Source organism: Pocillopora verrucosa, chromosome 13 (assembly GCF_036669915.1).
Source record: "Pocillopora verrucosa isolate sample1 chromosome 13, ASM3666991v2, whole genome shotgun sequence".
Lineage (NCBI taxonomy): Eukaryota > Metazoa > Cnidaria > Anthozoa > Scleractinia > Pocilloporidae > Pocillopora > Pocillopora verrucosa.
In genome coordinates this window covers 13,081,835-13,101,383 of record NC_089324.1, presented here as the reverse complement: position 1 = coordinate 13,101,383, position 19,549 = coordinate 13,081,835, and the positions used below count along the sequence as shown (strand labels likewise).

The following is a 19,549-nucleotide window of genomic DNA, read 5'->3' as shown; positions in this document are numbered from 1 at the left end:
CGGTAGACTTTTATCTGCTGTTTTTTACTGAGGTGATTAATAGCTGTCGGACAGCTTTGTTTTTAGAAATTGTTAGTACCTCGTTTGAGTGTTGTTGTTAATAGCGGATCAAGAAGTCATGGATTTCTGAAGGGAAAGCTTCGGGGCCCTATGGGTGGAAAAAATTTAGATGAGGAACGACAACTTGTTTTTTGCTTTCTTGTGGCGAGACATTCGACTATCTTTCCCATCTATCTTATAAGGAGTATGTCTTGGATTAGTCATTCCCAGAGAACTTTTAAAGTGCAGACAAGACGCTAATGTTTTTGAGGAAATCGTTCAGATACGGTAAATAGAAAATGAATTATTTTCTTTTGAAAAACTCGAAAGCTGTTTTTAAAGACTATTTCTATTTTTTAACATATGCTTTTCAATATCCTAGAATTTTTTAATTGTCGAATCATTAAATGGTTATATGAAAAACTCATCACAGTTTTATGCATCCGACGTTCATCTCAACAAACAAAAATTGCCAGGGGTATATTCCTTTCAACCAAAAGAGGATCATCCTCTCTTGTCTTAATCAAGACAAACCTGGCAGACATAGTTTGATGCTACTCTGGTTTAAAGATTTAATGAATCTAACCGAAGAAGTTACCATTCATAGACCAAATGTTTCGACACTCCTGTCTAGTACCTTCATCAAATGGCAAATGGCTAGACAAAAACCTTCCTCCGTAACTGCCAAAAACCAGTTACAACTAGTAACACTCTTGATGAAAGGGGCCAGCGACTGGTTTTGCTGTTATTCCTTACATTCAGGGTGTTGCAGAACCCATCAAGAGAATTTTGAATAGCCACAACGTTAAAGTTGCTCAAAAAACCTTTTCAGACTTTGTGGCATCTTTTCGCTAAACTTAAGGATCCTGTCAAGAAAGAACAACGAACCGACGCCATTTATGTTATTCCTTGCAATGACTGTGACAACGAATACATCGGACAGACCAACGTCAGTTTGGTACACGTTTGAAAGAGCATCAAAAAGCGGTTTTCTTTCGCAAAAAGGAATATTCAGCTTTATCGGAGTACACATGCCTAACTGACCATACAATTGGGTGGGATAATTCTAAAATTATCACCTCTAATCTGCGTTACCACCAGCGCCTTTGTTTGGAGGCTTAGCATGTTAACTCCGCCCACGCTCCTTTAAATCGTGACGATGGCGGCTTGCTTCTTGACGCCTATTTACTCCTCGTCAGAAAAAAAGGCAGCTAATTAGTGATCATATAAAAGGACCTCTTGTTGCAGCGTTTAGATCACCCTTGATGAAGGCACTAGACGGGAGTGCCGAAACGTTGGGTCTATGAATTGTAACTTCTTCGGTTACATTTATTAAATCTGTAAACCAGAGTAGCACCAAACCATGTCTAATTGTCCACCTGGTTTCCGTGTGAACTTTAATATATTAAAAACAAGACTATTTGTCCAAACTGACCCAGAGATTTCCTGCAGAAATAGATCCGCAATAGTAATTCATGTATATTTGTAAACGGAGACAAATTATGTGAGCATCAAATGAAGCAGGCAAAAAGTGAATTATTTGCGGTGATTTCTGATTTTCCATCGTGTTAATCGTTCAATAAGCACTTAAATTATTTTGTCCCATTTAGTTTTGTACAAATGACTTAATTACTGAACAATGCACCTACGTTGCTGATGGTTTAGTGGCAGAAATGGGACGACAATTATTTCCAATCACGTTTTATTTATTTGTTTACTTGACAGATTTTTTATTTGTAGATGAATTTATTTGTTTATTTTCTATTGGTTTATCGTTATGTCTTTTCCTCACTAGGAAGGGTAAATTTTACTAGGAGAAGAAAATAACTGCGACGTTTCCTCTCTGAAACTTCTCTTTCCAAAATTTGCAGCTGTGATGAATGTACGTTTTACTGAAATAAAAGTATAATGTTTACGGCCAGGACTTCCATCAGATCTCGACCCATTGAAAAATAGACCTTAGGTTTAATTTGGTTTTTCCAGTGTAGATCATGTGATAATACGCAAGAGAACTGTTTCTTTCAAGTTTCGTCTTATACACATGCATATGTGCTACGCATAATTTGCAAAAGATAAAGGCTACAAAACATACTCGCCTAAGGGGCCTCTTGCAGCGAGATTTATTGCAATCTTAAAAGGTTCAAGGGTTTATGTGATCAAAAATCTTCTAGCGAGTTTATATAGGAATAAGTTTTTGCAATTTTGGTGATTACGGGTTTTGATACATTTGAATAAAAAAGAAAAATGTGTTCAAATCTGCGAGGGTTAAAAATTAGGAAGCTAGTGACTCTTCACTATACCAAAGCTTATCCCAGTTTTTGTCGCATGAGGAGAAAAGGGGTAAGAGTTTTATTGCCTCAGCTTCGGTTTCCTGATAGCCAATTATCTGAAATAACTTTATCTCGAAATTTTATTTATATTTAAAACTGGAAGTCACTTTCTAATCATTCATAACAACAAACTGGAAATAACTTTTAAGTCTCATTTATTCAATGCATTCCTAGTTTTTCACGCCTTATTATATAGAATCAAATCTAGCAGTATTTTTCAAAATGGTTTAGAGCTAACACTTAAGCTTAGTTAGAAAATCAGTAACCACCTCTAATTATGACGTAATTACCCAGTAGATGACCATTTTTAAAAACGGTTGTCACCTTACTTCTTGCGCTTCTTGACTACTTATACATGTGAAATTTTGCAGTCATAAATCGTTCTTGAATTAAAGCTTAATTAAAGATATATTTTCTTAAAAAAGCTTGAAACTGACGGAACTTGAAAGACCTGGGCTAACTTCGAGTCAAAAGGATTTTGTCTCCAAGTAAAATTGTAAGTCTTGCGGATATTATCGCTGAGAGTTCTTCCAGACAAGGCTATCTTTAAAATAAGGAAAGTAGAATGAGGAATGAGGAATGAGGAATGAGGAATGAGGAATGAGGAATGAGGAATGAGGAATGAGGAATGAGGAATGAGGAAAGAGGAATGAGGAATGAGGAATGAGGAATGAGGAATGAGGAATGAGGAATGAGGAATGAAGAATGAGGAATGAGGAATGAGGAATGAGGAATGAGGAATGGAAATTGAAGAATGAGGAATGGAAATTGAAGAATGAGGAATGGAAATTGAAGAATGAGGAATGGAAATTGAAGAATGAGGAATGGAAAATGAAGAATGAGGAATGAGGAATGAGGAATGCGGAATGGGGAATGGGGAATGGAGAGTTTAGAATAAGGAATGAGGAATAAGGAATGGGGAATGAGGATGGTGAATGAAGAATGAGGAATGAGAAATGAGGGATGAGGAATGGAGAATGGAGAATGAGGAATGAGGAATGCCTACGAGGCATACAAGGCCTACAAGGCATACAAGGCATACAAGGCATACAAGGCATACAAGGCACACAAGGCATACAAGGCACACAAGGCATACAAGGCATACAAGGCATACAAGGCATACAAGGCATACAAGGCATACAAGGCGTACGAGGCGTACAAGGCGTACGAGGCGTACAAGGCGTACGAGGCGTACGAGGCGTACAAGGCATACAAGGCGTACAAGACATGCAAGGCGTACAAGGCATACCAGGCATACATGGCATACAAGGCATACAAGGCATACAAGGCATACAAGGCATACAAGGCATACAAGGCATACAAGGCATACAAGGCATACAAGGCATACAAGGCATACAAGGCATACAAGGCATACAAGGCATACAAGGCATACAAGGCATACAAGGCATACAAGGCATACAAGGCATACAAGGCATACAAGGCATACAAGGCATACAAGGCATACAAGGCATACAAGGCATACAAGGCATACAAGGCATACAAGGCATACAAGGCATACAAGGCATACAAGGCATATAAGGCATACAAGACATACAAGGCATTCAAGGCTTTCATAGCTTTCAAGCGATCGCGACTCAATCCGTTTCAAAACTACCGCTCAACAACATATTTTAGTGTGGATTAACCGCGAACAATACGACTTGTGTATGCGTCTGCTCAGGTTAATTAAGGCCTGGGTCACCCTGCCTTTAACCCATATTTTTCACAAAATTGAGAATAACTTAAATGTGTATCACTACCATCTCTCTCGGACTGAATTGTGGCAACGTAATATGATACTCTCAACAGCCAAAAACAGTTAATTTAGGCGCCAAATTCGTCGGCTGCTTTCTTGAGCAAATTCCCACCACTAAACACAAGGCAAATCAAAATGCAGTTATCGCTATGAATATTTGAGACGTTTTTCATTGTTTTCCCACTTGGAATGGCTGCCAAAAAAAAGAGAGATGTGCCAGGCAGATTAAATCAAGTTTTGTCTCTGCGAAGCTGCTTCCTCTATCATGGTTTTCGCCCGAAAACATCTTAGCCTTTACCTGGTTCCAACCGCTGTCAATGAAAGTAATCCTACAGGTTCCTATTTATTTGGAAAAAAGACAAATTAAAACTGTTTAAGAGGTGGGAATTTTGAAAACTCGCAGTCACGTATTCAACTTAATGTCCGCCATTTTGACACGCGAGCGTTCAGGAGCAATTAAACTTACCTAACAACTGCTTTGGGGGATTACTTTTGTAAGTAAATTCATCTGTTTCTTGGAGAAATTGTTTCCAAAGCATTCAAAAGCCTAAATTTTGATAGACACCATAAGTATACACATCATGATATGATAAAGAATTTATCAAGCTAAATTTAATTTCAAAATTGAAGGGTATATCCACAATGAAACTTTTTCCTATGCATTTGTTACAAAAAATAGTACTTTTTTCTATGCATAAGTTACAAACATTGTAAAACGCTATTGAGCTCTAGAAATGAGCGCTATATTATAAATTCATGTTGCATTGTATTTGCAGTGAAGTCGATGAACATGTTAAGAGCGGTGTTTAGAAGTCTTCGTAGGTTCAAAATGGTTCTCTTTGGCTTTAAGATAGCGATATCATGCCATTTTTTGAGGAAATGAAGATAGCAAAGAAAATGTTATTACCTTCTTTTGATGTCTTCCTCTAAATTGTCGGATTCACCATCGAAGATGGGAAAAACCAATGCAAAGCCGACACTTCAAAATGGCGGATGCCGTTCACGAACTACGCGATCTTGATTCCAAGTAACTATGGTTACTCGCGCAGTCCACGCGAATTCCGCGAACCTTGCTGGGGGGGCACTGGTGGCGAAAATCATTTTTGACCCAGGCCTTTATTAACCTGAGTGTGAGTATTTTGAGCGTTTGCGCCATAATGCTCCAGGTGATCGTAATCCAAACACGTTGAAATACAAAACGACTGACTAAAGAGTTTTATGAGCAAAAATCTCGTGGTTCATCATGTGACCCAGCCCTGTCCGTGCATGACAACGTCAATCATCATCAAGATAACACGCGTGATCAGCATGTGAACACCTCATTGGATCACAGTTAGTTGTCATGGTGTTGAGGGTCCAATGACCACTGGGTACTATTGCGCAATTTTTCCATTTTGTGGCGGAGGAGTGGCTATTCTTATTATTAAACACGTTCAACCTTATTATTTGACAAAATTACAGGTGAGAGTAACATTTCATCGATACATCATAAAAGGAATAGTTGCCCAAATCAATGAACGACGTTACTTTTATTGTTTTATTTTTGTCTAATTCTGTTTTTACAAGAATTCCGACATTTTACAAACTGTTAGTACGAGCCAAAAACCTCAGTGGAACCATAAATTTCAAAATTATACAGAATGCCACTGAGGCAAGAAAATGCTTGAGTGGTATTTTTTGCACTTAAACTCAGAGGTTTCGCCCCACACATTTGTTTTAAGGGGTTATATCCTCCTAGCCAAACCCTCCCCTTGCTTCCTAGTCTATGTTGCATTATTTAGGGATGAAAAATTTCTATTGTTTGTTATAAAATATGAAGACTGAACTAGTCAAAACGAAGAATATTTTGTGAATGCATCCAAAGCAGAAATGTTATGAGTGTCTTTCCCTTAATTTTGCATGCCGAAAAATTCCCTCCATACTTTACAACTGCAGCACGGAGATCAGGTAGACGCCAACAATACAAAAGAGGATTTATAGCTGAGTTAAAAAATATCAGGGTATCCGCCAAGATCCAAGCTGTCTTCTTGTATGTGTTGGTATCTGTAAGTGTTAATGAGATAAACCTTGGTAGATAACAAGTAACAGTACAGATATAAAATACAAACGTGCTCAGAGCGCTTCCGATCAACTTTTTCTGACTAGAGAGTTGCCCGACTGAAAGCTGTTGGTTACCAGGTTCTCGATGTTGAATCTGTGAACGATGCTTAAGAACAATCTGATAAATTCTAACGTAAAAATTAGCCGAGGTTATCAGATACGCACTGATTAAAATGGTCAAAACAGCAATGTAGATTGAAGAGTCCCAAAATATCAAACACGATAGAAGAAAAGTTGTAATCCATATGGTCAATAACGCAGATGTAGCACGAAACGACGTCATCAATGCGTTGTATCGTAAGTGATAATGGAGGGCCAAGAATCGATCAAGGCTAATGGCGGCCATTGTGCCGAGCGATACCCCACATGCAGCAAACGCCATCAGGGCTGTCAGAATTTGAAGGAAATACACATCTATTAGAGATTTGGCGATGTAAACTGGCTGAACTATTAAACCGACCAGAAGATCAGAAATAGCCAAACTAAAAAGAAACATTGTGGAAGGAGACCGAAGTGATGATGTCTTCCATATGGCGATGGAGACCAAACAGTTCCCTAGAATGGTGACAAGCATCATGATCCCGTTTATAATGCAGTTTATGGCTACAATATTTCCATATGATGATGCATTTGCTTGGAATTTGACTCTGATATCAGCTGAATTCCCAGTGGTACTCAAGTTTCCGTTGTACATCTTCGACGACGCTGCTTTAGTCTTTTAGCGGAAACATTGACCATCTGGCTTCCTCGAGAGCTTAAACTACCACCGAAAAATAGACAAGGTGCCTCACTGAATAGAACTTGGTCGGTAAATTTGTCATTTTCAATTAAGTCGCCTTTTAGAAGTTAAGTTCATAAATTTGCAATGAGCAAAATACTCATTAACTTATGAATAGGATGATCAAAGGCACCCGTACCTCAATGAAAATGTTATATTTCTCAAAGTCTTAATATCTGTAACGACTTCCTTTCCTGAATGGTTTTTCCTTTACATTAACGTGGGAATGGAGAATGAAAAGATGATAATTTTTGCCTTTAATTTGTCGGCTTTTTTTGTGTGTTCGCTCTTTCCAATTCAAAATATTCACACAACAAAACTTACAAATTTTTGGATTTGTGGGTGTCCATTAGCAAAACAATTATACGCAAGACGCGAATGGCAATCTCATTCTCAATCTTAATCAAGCAAACGTCCCTTGCGTTTTTTTCCATGAGATACGGTGTTCAATGATGATATTTTCGTAATTAGTAAACCCCTATTTTGTATTTTACATCTAACTCCATGCTACTGCCATTAAAGTTTTTAGCATAACAAAAAAGTGAATAGTGAATATTGTTAAAGTACCTTACTTGTGAAAATTGGGCTAAAACGTCATTTTCATCTGTCTAAAATTTAAGTAAGGCCACCGTGTAACAGCTTGAGAAAATCGAAGGAGAGAAGGAAAATGCGTTTCCTTTACAAGGGTAAATTTGCAATATATCTTGGTCGTTCACAAATTCAAGCTTCGCCACCTGCGTCTTAATGTGTTAAGTGTTTAATATCACAAATGCAAATATAAACTTTCATGTTAGAAACATCAAAAATTTACCTAAGGCCTTAGAGGAAAAATAAAAGACATGATGCAAAGAAGCAAAAACTCTAAAGTAAAATAGAAGATAGAAAACGCAGTTGAACAGGTGCTGTACCTTCGTTCGCAGATTTATCCGTCAGAAAAAAAAAAACCTTTCAGACTTTAACTAATTGAAATAATTCTCCGAAATGATGATTGGATAAAGATATGGTTAAAAGCGAAAAGTTGACAAAAGACAAATATGCCTTTCGAATTCAATATAACTACTTCCTTTTGTATGGCTTTGAAAGTAAAACTGCATCATCATTATGCAATGATCAATGTGGTTTAACAGGAACTGAATTTCGAATCAAGTTTTCAGATCCTGAGCATCGACGAGTTGTGGGTAGAATTTGGGTCTTCTTTTAATCATCTTTACCAAAAGACCACAAGCCTGTGAGCCTGTCTAAGATGTCCATCTTATCGTGTAACATCATAGAGAAACCTGCGTATACTGTTGTATCGTATACACGGAGACACAGCGAGGCCTGTCCAAATTACGTTTTTTTAAAAAAACGTAATTTGGAATAAGAATCTTCCGGGAAGGCTAATAAATTCTTCGAAACTATATAAGCAAATTTCGTGTAAATTACTCGATTTCTACATAATTTTAGTCAAAATTTTTCTTTGGATGAGTATGTCTGCTGAGATGTCATTCAATGTTTTTTTTTCGAAGATAAAGACATTCAGAATTTGATTGTTCAATGAGACTGTTATTAAGCCTTTTTTTTACTTAACGCCACTTAACAAAATTTGAAGCGATTAGGAATGGTGCCCTTCAAATTTTAAAATAACTCTGTTTTTATTTTCCCATGAATTTGGTTTGCATTGCTTTGCATGATCCGAAAGGCTTGTCTCTTTCTGACATGCGCAGTGATGAGTAACTCTGGTTTCGAGAGTGATTCGGTTGTCACTTTTATGATATCATCTAAGGGCTCTATTTCCGTTTCAATTTTACCAAAAATTTGTTCTCTTTTGAAAGTAATACTGATTTACATGAACAGACTTTACTTTCTGATTATTTCTGTTCTTTTGATGGATTCAAGCAGGTACCAAAATTTTCTTGCAAAATTTCCGTTCATGATAGACTTTAAAAAACAGTAATAAAAACATATAGCATATCTTACTTTTGGATTGGTATGTTACCGTTTCTGTCAGATGTTTGTCTCCCCTGTAATAATTACGCCAGGAAATTTTTGACATTTATAAGCAATCTTCATGAAATGAAACCAGGTGTAAGAATGCATTTTAAATAAAATCGAAACTTTTTTTTGATATGTAAGTTAGCTATCGAAGCGCATATTGCTCTTGTACTTAATTTGGCTTTTTTTTTGCCATTACCATACAAAGATATCAAATGTCATAAAACTTGACATACTGATATTACAAAATCACACTTCAACTGAGTTCGAAAGTTGAGAGATAAGTGCCAGCTGCTTGTCTCTGGAGCACAGGAAGGTCTGAAATAGAACATCTTCAAGACTTAAACATGCCCGGGAGCTCACGATTTTATGGTTCACAAGTCGCGAAAAACTCCTCTCAACCGGAAATTACCGTCATCATTAATTGTGCTTTAAATGTTCCACTGATGATTTTCTCCATATTTGGCAACGCTGTGGTGCTCGCTGCCGTTTTTAAAACACCATCAATTCGTTCATCGTCTATTCTGCTTCTCTGTAGCCTGGCAGTTTCGGATCTCTTTGTTGGCACACTGATTCAACCACTTTATATAGCCTCTGTACTTACAAGAAATAAACTTCTGGGTAGTTTGTGGTTCACGGTGTCATTTGCCGCATGTGGGATTTCTCTTTGCACCATAACAGCCATCAGTGTCGACCAATTTTTGTCTCTTCACTACCATATGCGTTATCCATCTCTTGTGACGAAATCTCGAACAGTTTACTCGATAGCGATAATTTGGTTATTGATATTACTTCTTTCGGGAATTTACTATTTAAATCCTTTTGTTTATTTCTTCCTCGTAGCTCTCGGCGTGGGCATTTTTTTTATTGATATCAATTCTCGCCTTCATTGGGATCTACAGAATCGTCAAACTTCAAAAACTACAGATCAGTACTCTACATGTACAGCAAGCGGTGCAAGCTTCAACAACAGAAAATTGGTATAAGAATGTTCCTGACTGATCAAAAGCTTTTATGCAGTGGTTGTCTCCATCAAACACGAGAAAAATGTTTTTGTAAAGAATGCAACAGGTTGGATGATGGAGTTTCTCTGGGCCTTTGTCTCCAAATGTGAAAATAGATTCTCCTTCCTTTGACATCACCTGTATCCTATGATTTCCACACTCGGTTACAATAATGCGTTCTTCATCATCCACAGTAACGTCTACTGGATTATTTAGCTCTCCTTTTTCTTTGCCTTTTCTTCCAAAACTTTTCACCACGGTTCCTGTTTGAATATTAAGTCGTTGTATTCTATTATTGCCGTAATCTGCAATTAGGACTTCGTTGTCATTTAAAAACGAAATGCCCTCAGGGTGCTGAAATTCTCCTGTATTGCTACCCTTGCTTCCAATTTTTCTTAAACAGCTGCCATCTTTATCAAAAATATAGACACAGTTGCCAAGGTTATCTGTCACAACTATCTGGCCTTCTTTATTCACAGCAATTCCATATAACCATTCAAGCGTGTTCCCTCGAAAGAGCTCTACCTCCAACTCACCGACCACAACAAGTTCACGTTCTTTTACCTGCACAGTCATGGGACAGGTTGGTAGTTTATCGCCATTAATCTTCACCTCAATATTATAGGCGCCGGGTACTTTGGGAGTAAACTTCAATCTGAGATTGCCGTCTTCTTTCTCCTCAACAATCACGTCTGTAACATCCCTGACAGGTTTAATTAACAGTTCAACTCGACCTTTAAGATCAGCCTCGTTACTTATCTCTCCTCCAGATGTCTTTGGACATAGCGTAAACTCTGCTTCTACACCAGCCTGGAAAGTTTGATCCAGTCCTTCTAAAGTTGATTTAGCTGCCTTTGCAAAGTCTTCAGTGACCTCAATAAAACCCAGTTTTACGTCCTTTTGAGATGCCGCAACGAATTTGATAAATGTCGTCTGCTGATGTTTTGGAACTTCAACTCGCAGAAGCTCTTAAAATTTGGTCCTTATAGTTTCTTTGTTCTGCATAATATCCGAGCTTGAGGTTCTCTGCACCAGGTTTTCCGCAAACTGAGCTGCTTGGTTCATTTGTTTTACTAAGGATTCCACTTCCTGTTTAGCCGAGTTAATTTTAGAGAGTCTCGACACGTGTGTTACGTCGATGGATTCCAATGCCTCTCGCTCGCGCTCTCGAATATCTGCGATCATTTGTTCAGCTGATTGCTTGACACTTAGCTTAGCCGTTACCATATTGCTTTTTAGCTTAGAAATGGTTTCTTCAGACTGCTTTATGACTTCCCGGAGCTCACTTTCCATTTCCTTGATCAATTTAGCATCCGACATGATGTTATCCTTTTCCTCGTGTGCTGCTTTGTCGAGCCCAACAACTTTATGGTTTTCATGATCCGTGACTATGCAAATTTGACAAATGTAAACTTGACACTGCGAGCAAAAAAACCGTGTAATTTCTCTTTCGTGGAACTGTTGAGAACAAAACGGTTGTCGCCTTAACAATGCTTCGTAATCTTCTGTTTTGAAGTCTTGAAGTGGCGTGACTTTGTGTCCTTGAAAAGATTTCTTGAGCACTTCATGTGCGTTAAAACAACCAGGACACATGAATCGTCCGCAATCGAAGCAGTAGTACATCTGAGAGTTGTTTGCACCGCATTGACAACAATCAATGCTACTTGCATCATCAGTCTGTCGAACAGCGAGAAGACTCAACAAACTGTTATGAAAAAAGCTGTTGGGCAAACGGTCGAAGCGATTTCCTTCTGGTAAATCGATCGCTGCCTGACACTCGGGACATCGGAATTTTCCCTTTTTCTGGCTCACTCTTGCATGTTTCGCCAAACATTCACAGCAAAACGTGTGAAGACATGATATAGTTTTAGGCTCGGTGTAGGTATCGAGGCAAATCGAACAAGTAAGTTGTTTCTTGAGATTTACCAAAAGCGATTCCATCAGTATTGACAATAAGAAAAAACGATATATGTAAGCGACGTTCAAAATTGAATGATCAGTTTATTTCAGATTCCTGGAAAACAGAACAAAGTCCGTTTCAGCTGGTTGCCTGTAGCCAATCACGTTCCTAAGCTCAGTTAAGCCTCTGTAACGTTATATTGTCTATCTGAAATGAGTCTTAACCTGTTGTCTGAGAGCTTTATTTTTGGAAAGTCTGCAAAAATGGTCAAGGTTAACAAGTGTTAAATTTAAAGCTATGAAAATTTAAACATATGTTGAAAAGTGATAGTGCCGGATATTTAAACGCGGACCGCTGTTTTTGATCGTCAATTGATTTTGAAAGTTCCTCATGATCATCTGTGAGTTTTTCTTCTAGTGCTAGACATGAGCCTCTTCAACAATTTCGCAGAATCTTGAGGTTTAGGTGATATTATCTGCTTGACTGAAGATTGATTATTGAGAACGCAGTTTGAATTAATAACTGTTAAACTTTGTTTTAATAACCGGTTACATGAAGTGTGTAATGATATGTATGTTGGCAAAATTGAAGTGAGCGGGACAATAGATCTATAATTTGCAGCGTCGCTTTTTTATCATTATTATTTTTTTTTTGTGATAACGAACACCATACGATCAGACATAACTAGAATTCAAACGTTTTGTCGACCTTTTTTTAACCTAACTCTAACAATTGCTCTTATTTAAATTCTCCATCCTTAACAGTTCTTTATTATCTGTGTTCTCTTTGTTCTTACTAAAAGAGGATCATTTTTCCTCTCCTCGTTCGCTTTGGTGTTAACCTTCAAAGGAACGCTCTCATTTCGAGGTTCCTTCTGCTTAGCGGCAGTTCACGGTGTCGACAAAATATCACTACATTCTGTTGATTCAGTTCTAATTGTTTAAAGGACAAGATAACTCGAAAAATCGTGTACTTTTGTAACCAGCAGCAGAAAGTTTACACCAAGTCAAGGTCTAAACCTATTTCTTCAGCTTCCAAAATTGCTTCGATCCCTATGAAAACTTATACCGCAAAATTCCTCACGCGCACCGCCATTTTGAATAGCTAATAATTCACGCGGGGTAAATAGGGTACATTTCATTTGGTGTGCGCCTACACAGGATACCTCTCTTTCTCTGAGAATAAGACCACTCGACTGTTTTGGTCTTAAATGTATCATTAGAAGATGATTTTCTTTAAGGAGGTTTGTGGCATATGTCTTGCCCAGATCTATTTCGGTAGCATCTCGAATCAATAGACACGAGTGAGCCTGGGTAAGCAACTACAACGTCTTTTAAGAGGAACGTTACACCGAGATACACACGGTGACAGGGTTACGGTTCAAAAAAAAGAAAATGCTTTCCTTTGCTTTTAATGAGGAGAAAGTTTGCTCAAGTTGCTTAACTCCGATATGACCTATAACTTTTTGATTCAGCTCATATACGACTAGACGTTTCTGTGTTTTCTGACATCTTAGAACTGGTACCAGGTACGTATAAATGAAGCATAAACAAATTAAAACCGTTGAATACGAATTTGTGGTGTAAATTAGACAGGGGTTTCGACAGCGATGGCGACATTTCATGACCCTTTGTGGATTTCATGAATTGAGACCCTGTGTGAATAAAAGTTTTCAACGACTCTTGAAAAAGTAAACAATGATGTTAAAACTAAAGTTAACTTGGAAACGCAACGCACGTGAAAAAAGGGCTTCAAAGCTTACTATATGGTTGTAAATTAAAAATATTCAAGACGAAACATTTTCTTCATGGCAAAATAGCGTATCTATCTTCAATCTCGTAAGAACTGCCCCTACATTCAACTTTTCGTATCATATCTACTGCAAGTTTCACTGTTTCAAAAAGGTGTATGCAAATCGTAACTTGAAAATAAACTCGAGCAAAAACCTTGATAAAAATTTCGATCTTTGATTACATACTTTTGCGCGAAACTCTCTAAAAGGACGTTTAACTTCTTCATGGCAGACTGAATATGACTTTGTGTGTTTGTAAATCTACTATGACGTAATTGTCAAGTTTGGCAGTTTTCTTAATGGATCACTTAGCACACTCTTAAGAACCTGTAGCTTGTACCTTGCAATGCCTTGCACTATTAGCGACAGATTTTTGAAGTAACAAACAGAGGCTAAAAGAAGTCCTTTGTTCACTGTAAAAGTACTTTGAAGAAAAAAACAATCCAATATTTTAACTGTTTTTACAAATTTTACAAAAATAAAACAACGACATGACGACTATAGTGAAAACAAACAGCGTTTCTTTATGTAAAACAATTGGGAGATATGGATTTGGACACTCGTGTGTCGCTATTCTCTTGTTTAATCCCACAGGTTGCTTAAGAAAAGCTTTAAATTAAAAACAAACAAACAAACCATTAGTTTTCATCGTACGCAGTGCAGCTGACCTGCCAGAAAGTTCCTACTAGATATGAGTTTGCACAAATCCACCTTCGTGTAAACAAATCCACTTTAGTCTGTGAGATTCCACGCATGTCTGAGCGCTCCGTGGACACCAGATAAAGTCATGATTCATTCATGTGTTGAAGTTAAGGCAGCCGACTCGTTGCTAAATTTGTTGCAATATTAGCTGTCTCCCGAAATTATCTGCTGCATGCTTTGCTTTCGACGAGCGAGATAACCGACACTCCAGGGAAGCGCTTATCAAGAAAGATGTGTCACTCGCGCGTGTGAATCACTCAGTGAATCAAAACAACGCAGGCCTTCACTGATTTAACAGGTCCTTTTTTACACTTTGCTTTACAGGAAGTGCCTTTCCTGCAACGCAGGTGAACACCTAACAGCCGAACCCCCAAAGTTGAATGCAACATTACGCGCTAGTAGCGCCTCGGGAGTGTTTTGGAAACTGGGTCGAGTCAAGGACGTCAATCATTGTGGTCAGTTGTGTTGCCAGCAACGGAACTGGGACCTCTCATTCTCTGTGGAGGAAGTTTGTTACAATGTTGAGTGTCAAAGTGAGAAAATGTCCCGATTGAAAAACGAAGCTGATTTATGCAAGTTAGCCACATGCCACTTGTTTTTTCGCTCCTGTTTTAACTGTGAAATAAAGGCGGGAAGCGTGGGTAAGGAGGAGGGGGGGGAGGGGGAGCGAGGTGGGTGGGGTTATATGACGAAGTCATTACAGTTTTATGCATTCGACGTTGATCTCTACAAAAAAAAATTGTCGGGGACAAATTCCTTTTAACCAAAAGAGTGTCATACTCTCTTGTCTTAACTACGGCTACTTCCCATTTGTCTAAACTGACCCAAAGGTTTCCAGCAGAAATAGGTCCGCAATAGTAATTCAACATGTATACTTGTAAACGGAGACAAATTATGCGATCACCAGATGAAGCAGGCAATAAGTGAAATATTTGAGGTTAGTTCTGATTTACCATCATGTTAACCGTTCAATAAGCACTTAATTTAGTTTGTTCCATTTAGTTTTGTACAAAAGATTCAATTACTTAACAAAGCGCCTACGTTTTTGGTGGTTTATTGGCAGAAACGGGACGACAATTAATTCCAATCACGTTTTATTAATTTGTTTATGCAACGATTTTTTAAAAAATTTGTTGAAAAATTTATTTGTTTATTTTCTATTATTTTATTTTTATTCCTTTTTCCTCATAAGAAGGGTAAACATAAACAAGAGATGAAAAAAACCGCTACATTTGCTCGTTAAACTTTTCTTTTTTTTCTTTTTTCCAAAAATTATATCCTACCACGAAAGTAGTGCTCGAAAGAACGAAAATGCGAACCTTTCCGGTCATGTGATTCGGGCAAAGAGTGATCCATCAAACCATTTCAGCAGGATTAAAAAAAGTACCTTAGGTCTGCAATGCGTGTAAGAGCTGTAATTGTTGAAGCACATGCTTCTTCCACGGGATGAGTGTCAAGTTCGCTGAGCAATCAGGAACGTACTGAGAACTCTTTAAGCAAGTTTATGTGGGCATGAAATTGATGTAGTTTAGCCGATTATGGGTATGGAAACTTTTAAATAGTACAGAAAACCATGTTCAAATTTGTGAGGGTTAATCTTACAACGCTAATTACTCTTCCCTATCACAGCTTATCACTGTCTTTGTCGCACGAAGAGGTATGGAGTTTTGTTGCCTCAGCTCCGGTTTCATAAAAGCAAATTATAGTTAGATTATATAAGAACACGACATAACCTCTTTTTCATTTCCAGGGAAACCAAAGTACTGATAATTTTGCAATTGTTGAAGTGATGTTTCCCAATGCATTTTTCAAATACTTCTATTTCAAAATGTTATTTATACTTAAAACTAGATGCTATTTTATAATCATTCATACCAACAAACTGGAAATAACTTTGAGGTCTTATTTATTCAATGCATTCCTAATTTGTCTGGCTTTATTATATGGAACAAAACCTAAGACTGTTTTTCAAAAAAGTTTAGAGCTAACACTTAATTAAGCTCAGTTAGAAAATCAGTAACCACCTCTAATTATGACGTCATTACCCAGTGGATGCACATCTTTAAAAACAATTGTCACCTTACATGCTGATGACTTCGAGTCAAAAGTTTTTTGTCTCTACGAGCAATTGTAAGTCTTGATATTATCGCTAAGAGCTCTTTCAGACGAGTCTTAGAACTATATTAAAAATAAAACAAAACACAGATAAGGAGAGGCTATTTCAAAATGTACACTTTTTTCTCATCAAAGCTAGTAACAAGAATACGCCCGTCTGGTACTTTTGTTATCGAAGTGGGGTCTGATAAACGAGTGATACTTTTGCCGGCGTAGCGACCGTCTAAAGAAAACTGCTGAACTCGATTATTGCCAGAGTCACATACTAGAAGATTTTCGGAGCTGTCTACAAGCAAACCATGCGGCATTTTAAATTCCCCATCTAGATGCCCTTTTTTGCCAAACTTGTATAGGAATTTTCCTGACTGATCAAAAGCTTTTATACAGTGGTTGCCTGCATCAGATACGAGAAACATGTTCTTGTAAGGAATGCAGCAGCTTGGATAATGAAGTTTCTCTGGGCCTTTGTCTCCAAATGTGAAAATAGACTCTGCCTCCTTTGACATAACCTGTATCCTATTATTGCCCCACTCGGTTACAACAATGCGTTCGTCATCATCCACAGTAACGTCTACTGGCCCGCTAAACTCTCCTTTTTGTCTGCCTTCTTTTCCAAAGCTTTTCACTACAGTACCTGTCTGAATATTAACTCGTTGTATTCTGCAATTGCCTAAGTCTGCAATTAGGACTTCGTTGTCATTTAAAAACGAAATGCCATTAGGAAACTGAAATTGTCCTGTATGGCTACGCTTGCTTCCGATTTTTCTCATACAGTTGCCATCTTTATCAAAAACATATACACAGTTGCCAAGGTTATCTGTCACAACTAACTGGCCTTCTGTATTCACAACAACTCCATGTAACCGTTCAAGCGTGTGCCCTGGAAAGAGCTTTATCTTCAACTCACCGACCACGACAAGTTCACGTTCTTTAACCTGCACAGTAATGGGACAGGTCGGTAGTTTATCGCCATTAATCTTCACCTCAGTGCTGTAGGCCCCAGGTACTTTGGGAATAAACTTCAGCACAACATTACCGTCATATTTCTCATCAAGAGTCACGTTCGTCACATCTTGGGCGGGTGTTATTAGCAATTCGAGTTGATCTTTGAGATCAGCGTGGTCACTCATCTCTCCGCCAGATGTCCGTGGGCACAACGTAAACTTTGCTTCTACACCAACTTGAAAAGTTTGATCCAGTCCTTCTAGAGTTGATTTAGCTGCGATTGCCGGCTTCTCGGAGACCTGAATAGAACCCAGTTTAAAGTTGTGTTGCGATGCGGCAGTAAATTTGAGAAATGTAGCCTGGCGATGTTTTGGAACTTCAACTCTACGAAGCTCTTCAAGTTTCTGTCTCGATTTGTTTTTGTTCTCTATGATATCCACGGCTGATCTTCGTTGCACCAGTTTCTCCGCAAATTCAGCTGCTTGGTTAATTTTTTTTATTAGAGATTCCAGTTCTTGTTTAGCAGAGTTGATTCGTTCTATTCTTTTCCTACGTGTTATTTCTAAGGACTCTAAGAGCTGTTTTTCTTGCTGTCTCGTCTTTGTGATCACGTCTTCAGTTGCCTCCGACACTTCCTGTTTGGCGATTGCAATAATCATTTCCACATCCTCTGATGTTTTTTCTAACTGTGCTCGAAACAAGTTTGCCTTTTCCTTGATGGTCTCGACAATCGACATGATGTTTTTCTTATCCTCTTGCACTGCTTTTTCAAGCATTTCAAACGCATGGCCTCGGTGGTCTTCGGTGACGCAAATCGGACAAATACACGCTTCACACGAGGAGCAGTAATATCGTAGTCTTTCTTCCGTATGTTGCGAGCAAGTGTCCAGTTGTTGCCTTGCAATGGCTTTGCAATCTTCCGCTTGAAGAAGGACACCTAACAGACTTTTGTGAAAAAAGCTGTTAGGCAAACGGTCGAAGCAATTTCCTTGTGGTAAATCGATTTCTGCTTGACACTCGGGGCATCGGAATTTCTCTTGTCTCTGGTTCTCTATTGCATGTCTCTCTAAACACTCACAGCAAAATGTGTGAAGACATGATATGGTTTTGGGCTCGGTGTAGGTATCGAGACAAATCGAGCAAGTAACTTGTTTCTTGAGACTCTTCAAGAGAGGATTCATGACGATCGCCTTAAACTGTAGTTAACTGATGTGTTACTTATATTAAAGGGACGAGCCCTATCAAAACAATCCGCCTTTGTTCTAGATTCCTAGAAAAGAAGACATTTTTCATTTCATTGGATCTATTTCTGGCCAGTCACGTTCCTTGGCTCAGTTGACTTCGTTGTAACGAAAGAATCCATGGATTTTAGCCGTAGGGAAAACCTTGGGGCGTTATGGGAGGAAAATATTTAGATGAGGAACGTCGAGGGTCTGAAAATCGCAAAACGCGTATAAACGGCTCATTTTAGAAATGTGTTGGCCTTTGTATTTCTTTAAAATGTGGTCAGTCCTTCTCTCCCCACCCCTCCCCCTCCTTCCTTCGTGTGTGGCAACCATCTATCGCTCATGAAAGCATGCGAGGGAATTTGCCTCACAACGCCTTCATCAACTTTGACCAAAATTCGTTTTTTGCTTTACCTGGCGAGACATTCTACTCTATTTCCCTTCTATCTTATATGGAGTCTATCTTGCATGGACTAGTCATTCCCAGAGAACTTTAAAAGTGTAGACAAGACGCTAATGTTTTCGAGGAAATCGTTCAGATACGGTAAACAGAAAATGAATTATTTTCTTTTGAAAAAATAGAAAGTTGCCTTTTAATACTATATTTAGAGTTCCGAGAAAACAGAACGGAAATCTGCCATGACCTCTTCCGTTTGTGACCTGCAACTGTTTATCTTTTTATCCTTTTTTTTTTAACGCATGCTTCTAAATATTCTAGAATTTGATCAACTGTCGAATCATCAAGGTTCTTAAAGAAAGAAAAGCAAGACAAAGACTTCAATTTACTCTTTTCAGTTGAAAATGGAAATCCTACTTGATAATTTTAATGGACAGAGTATCAAAATGATTTGTTCTTGTCAACTGAGTTGATAGTGTAAATTGGCCATG

General features: G+C 38.2%; 4 protein-coding genes and 1 pseudogene across 4 annotated transcripts; 2 read left to right on the top strand and 3 right to left on the bottom strand.

Moving 5' to 3' along the window:
• The first annotated feature begins 3,360 nt into the window (after window positions 1-3,360).
• Window positions 3,361-4,059, top strand: LOC136277630 (acid shock protein-like). The gene is made up of 2 exons (XM_066160009.1): window positions 3,361-3,702; window positions 4,051-4,059. The coding sequence occupies exons 1-2, from the start codon at window positions 3,361-3,363 to the stop codon at window positions 4,057-4,059; spliced, it is 351 nt and encodes a 116-aa protein (XP_066016106.1).
• Window positions 4,060-5,876: 1,817 nt separating this feature from the next.
• Window positions 5,877-6,969, bottom strand: LOC131775962 (melanocyte-stimulating hormone receptor-like). The gene has a single exon (XM_059092090.2). The coding sequence runs from the start codon at window positions 6,917-6,919 to the stop codon at window positions 5,951-5,953; it is 969 nt and encodes a 322-aa protein (XP_058948073.2). The 5' UTR covers window positions 6,920-6,969; the 3' UTR covers window positions 5,877-5,950.
• Window positions 6,970-9,292: 2,323 nt separating this feature from the next.
• On the top strand, window positions 9,293-9,952 carry LOC136277629 (melanocyte-stimulating hormone receptor-like; the record flags this gene model as incomplete). Its single annotated transcript, XM_066160008.1, is given in 2 exon segments — window positions 9,293-9,837; window positions 9,839-9,952. Coding segments are annotated over 2 exon segments (627 nt in total), but the record flags the coding sequence as incomplete, so codon positions are not given.
• A 5-nt stretch (window positions 9,953-9,957) lies between these two features.
• LOC136277554 (E3 ubiquitin-protein ligase TRIM71-like) lies at window positions 9,958-11,922 on the bottom strand (annotated as a pseudogene).
• A 4,544-nt stretch (window positions 11,923-16,466) lies between these two features.
• LOC131775954 (tripartite motif-containing protein 3-like) lies at window positions 16,467-18,640 on the bottom strand. Its single transcript, XM_066159929.1, has one exon. The coding sequence runs from the start codon at window positions 18,614-18,616 to the stop codon at window positions 16,592-16,594; it is 2,025 nt and encodes a 674-aa protein (XP_066016026.1). The 5' UTR covers window positions 18,617-18,640; the 3' UTR covers window positions 16,467-16,591.
• Window positions 18,641-19,549: the final 909 nt, after the last annotated feature.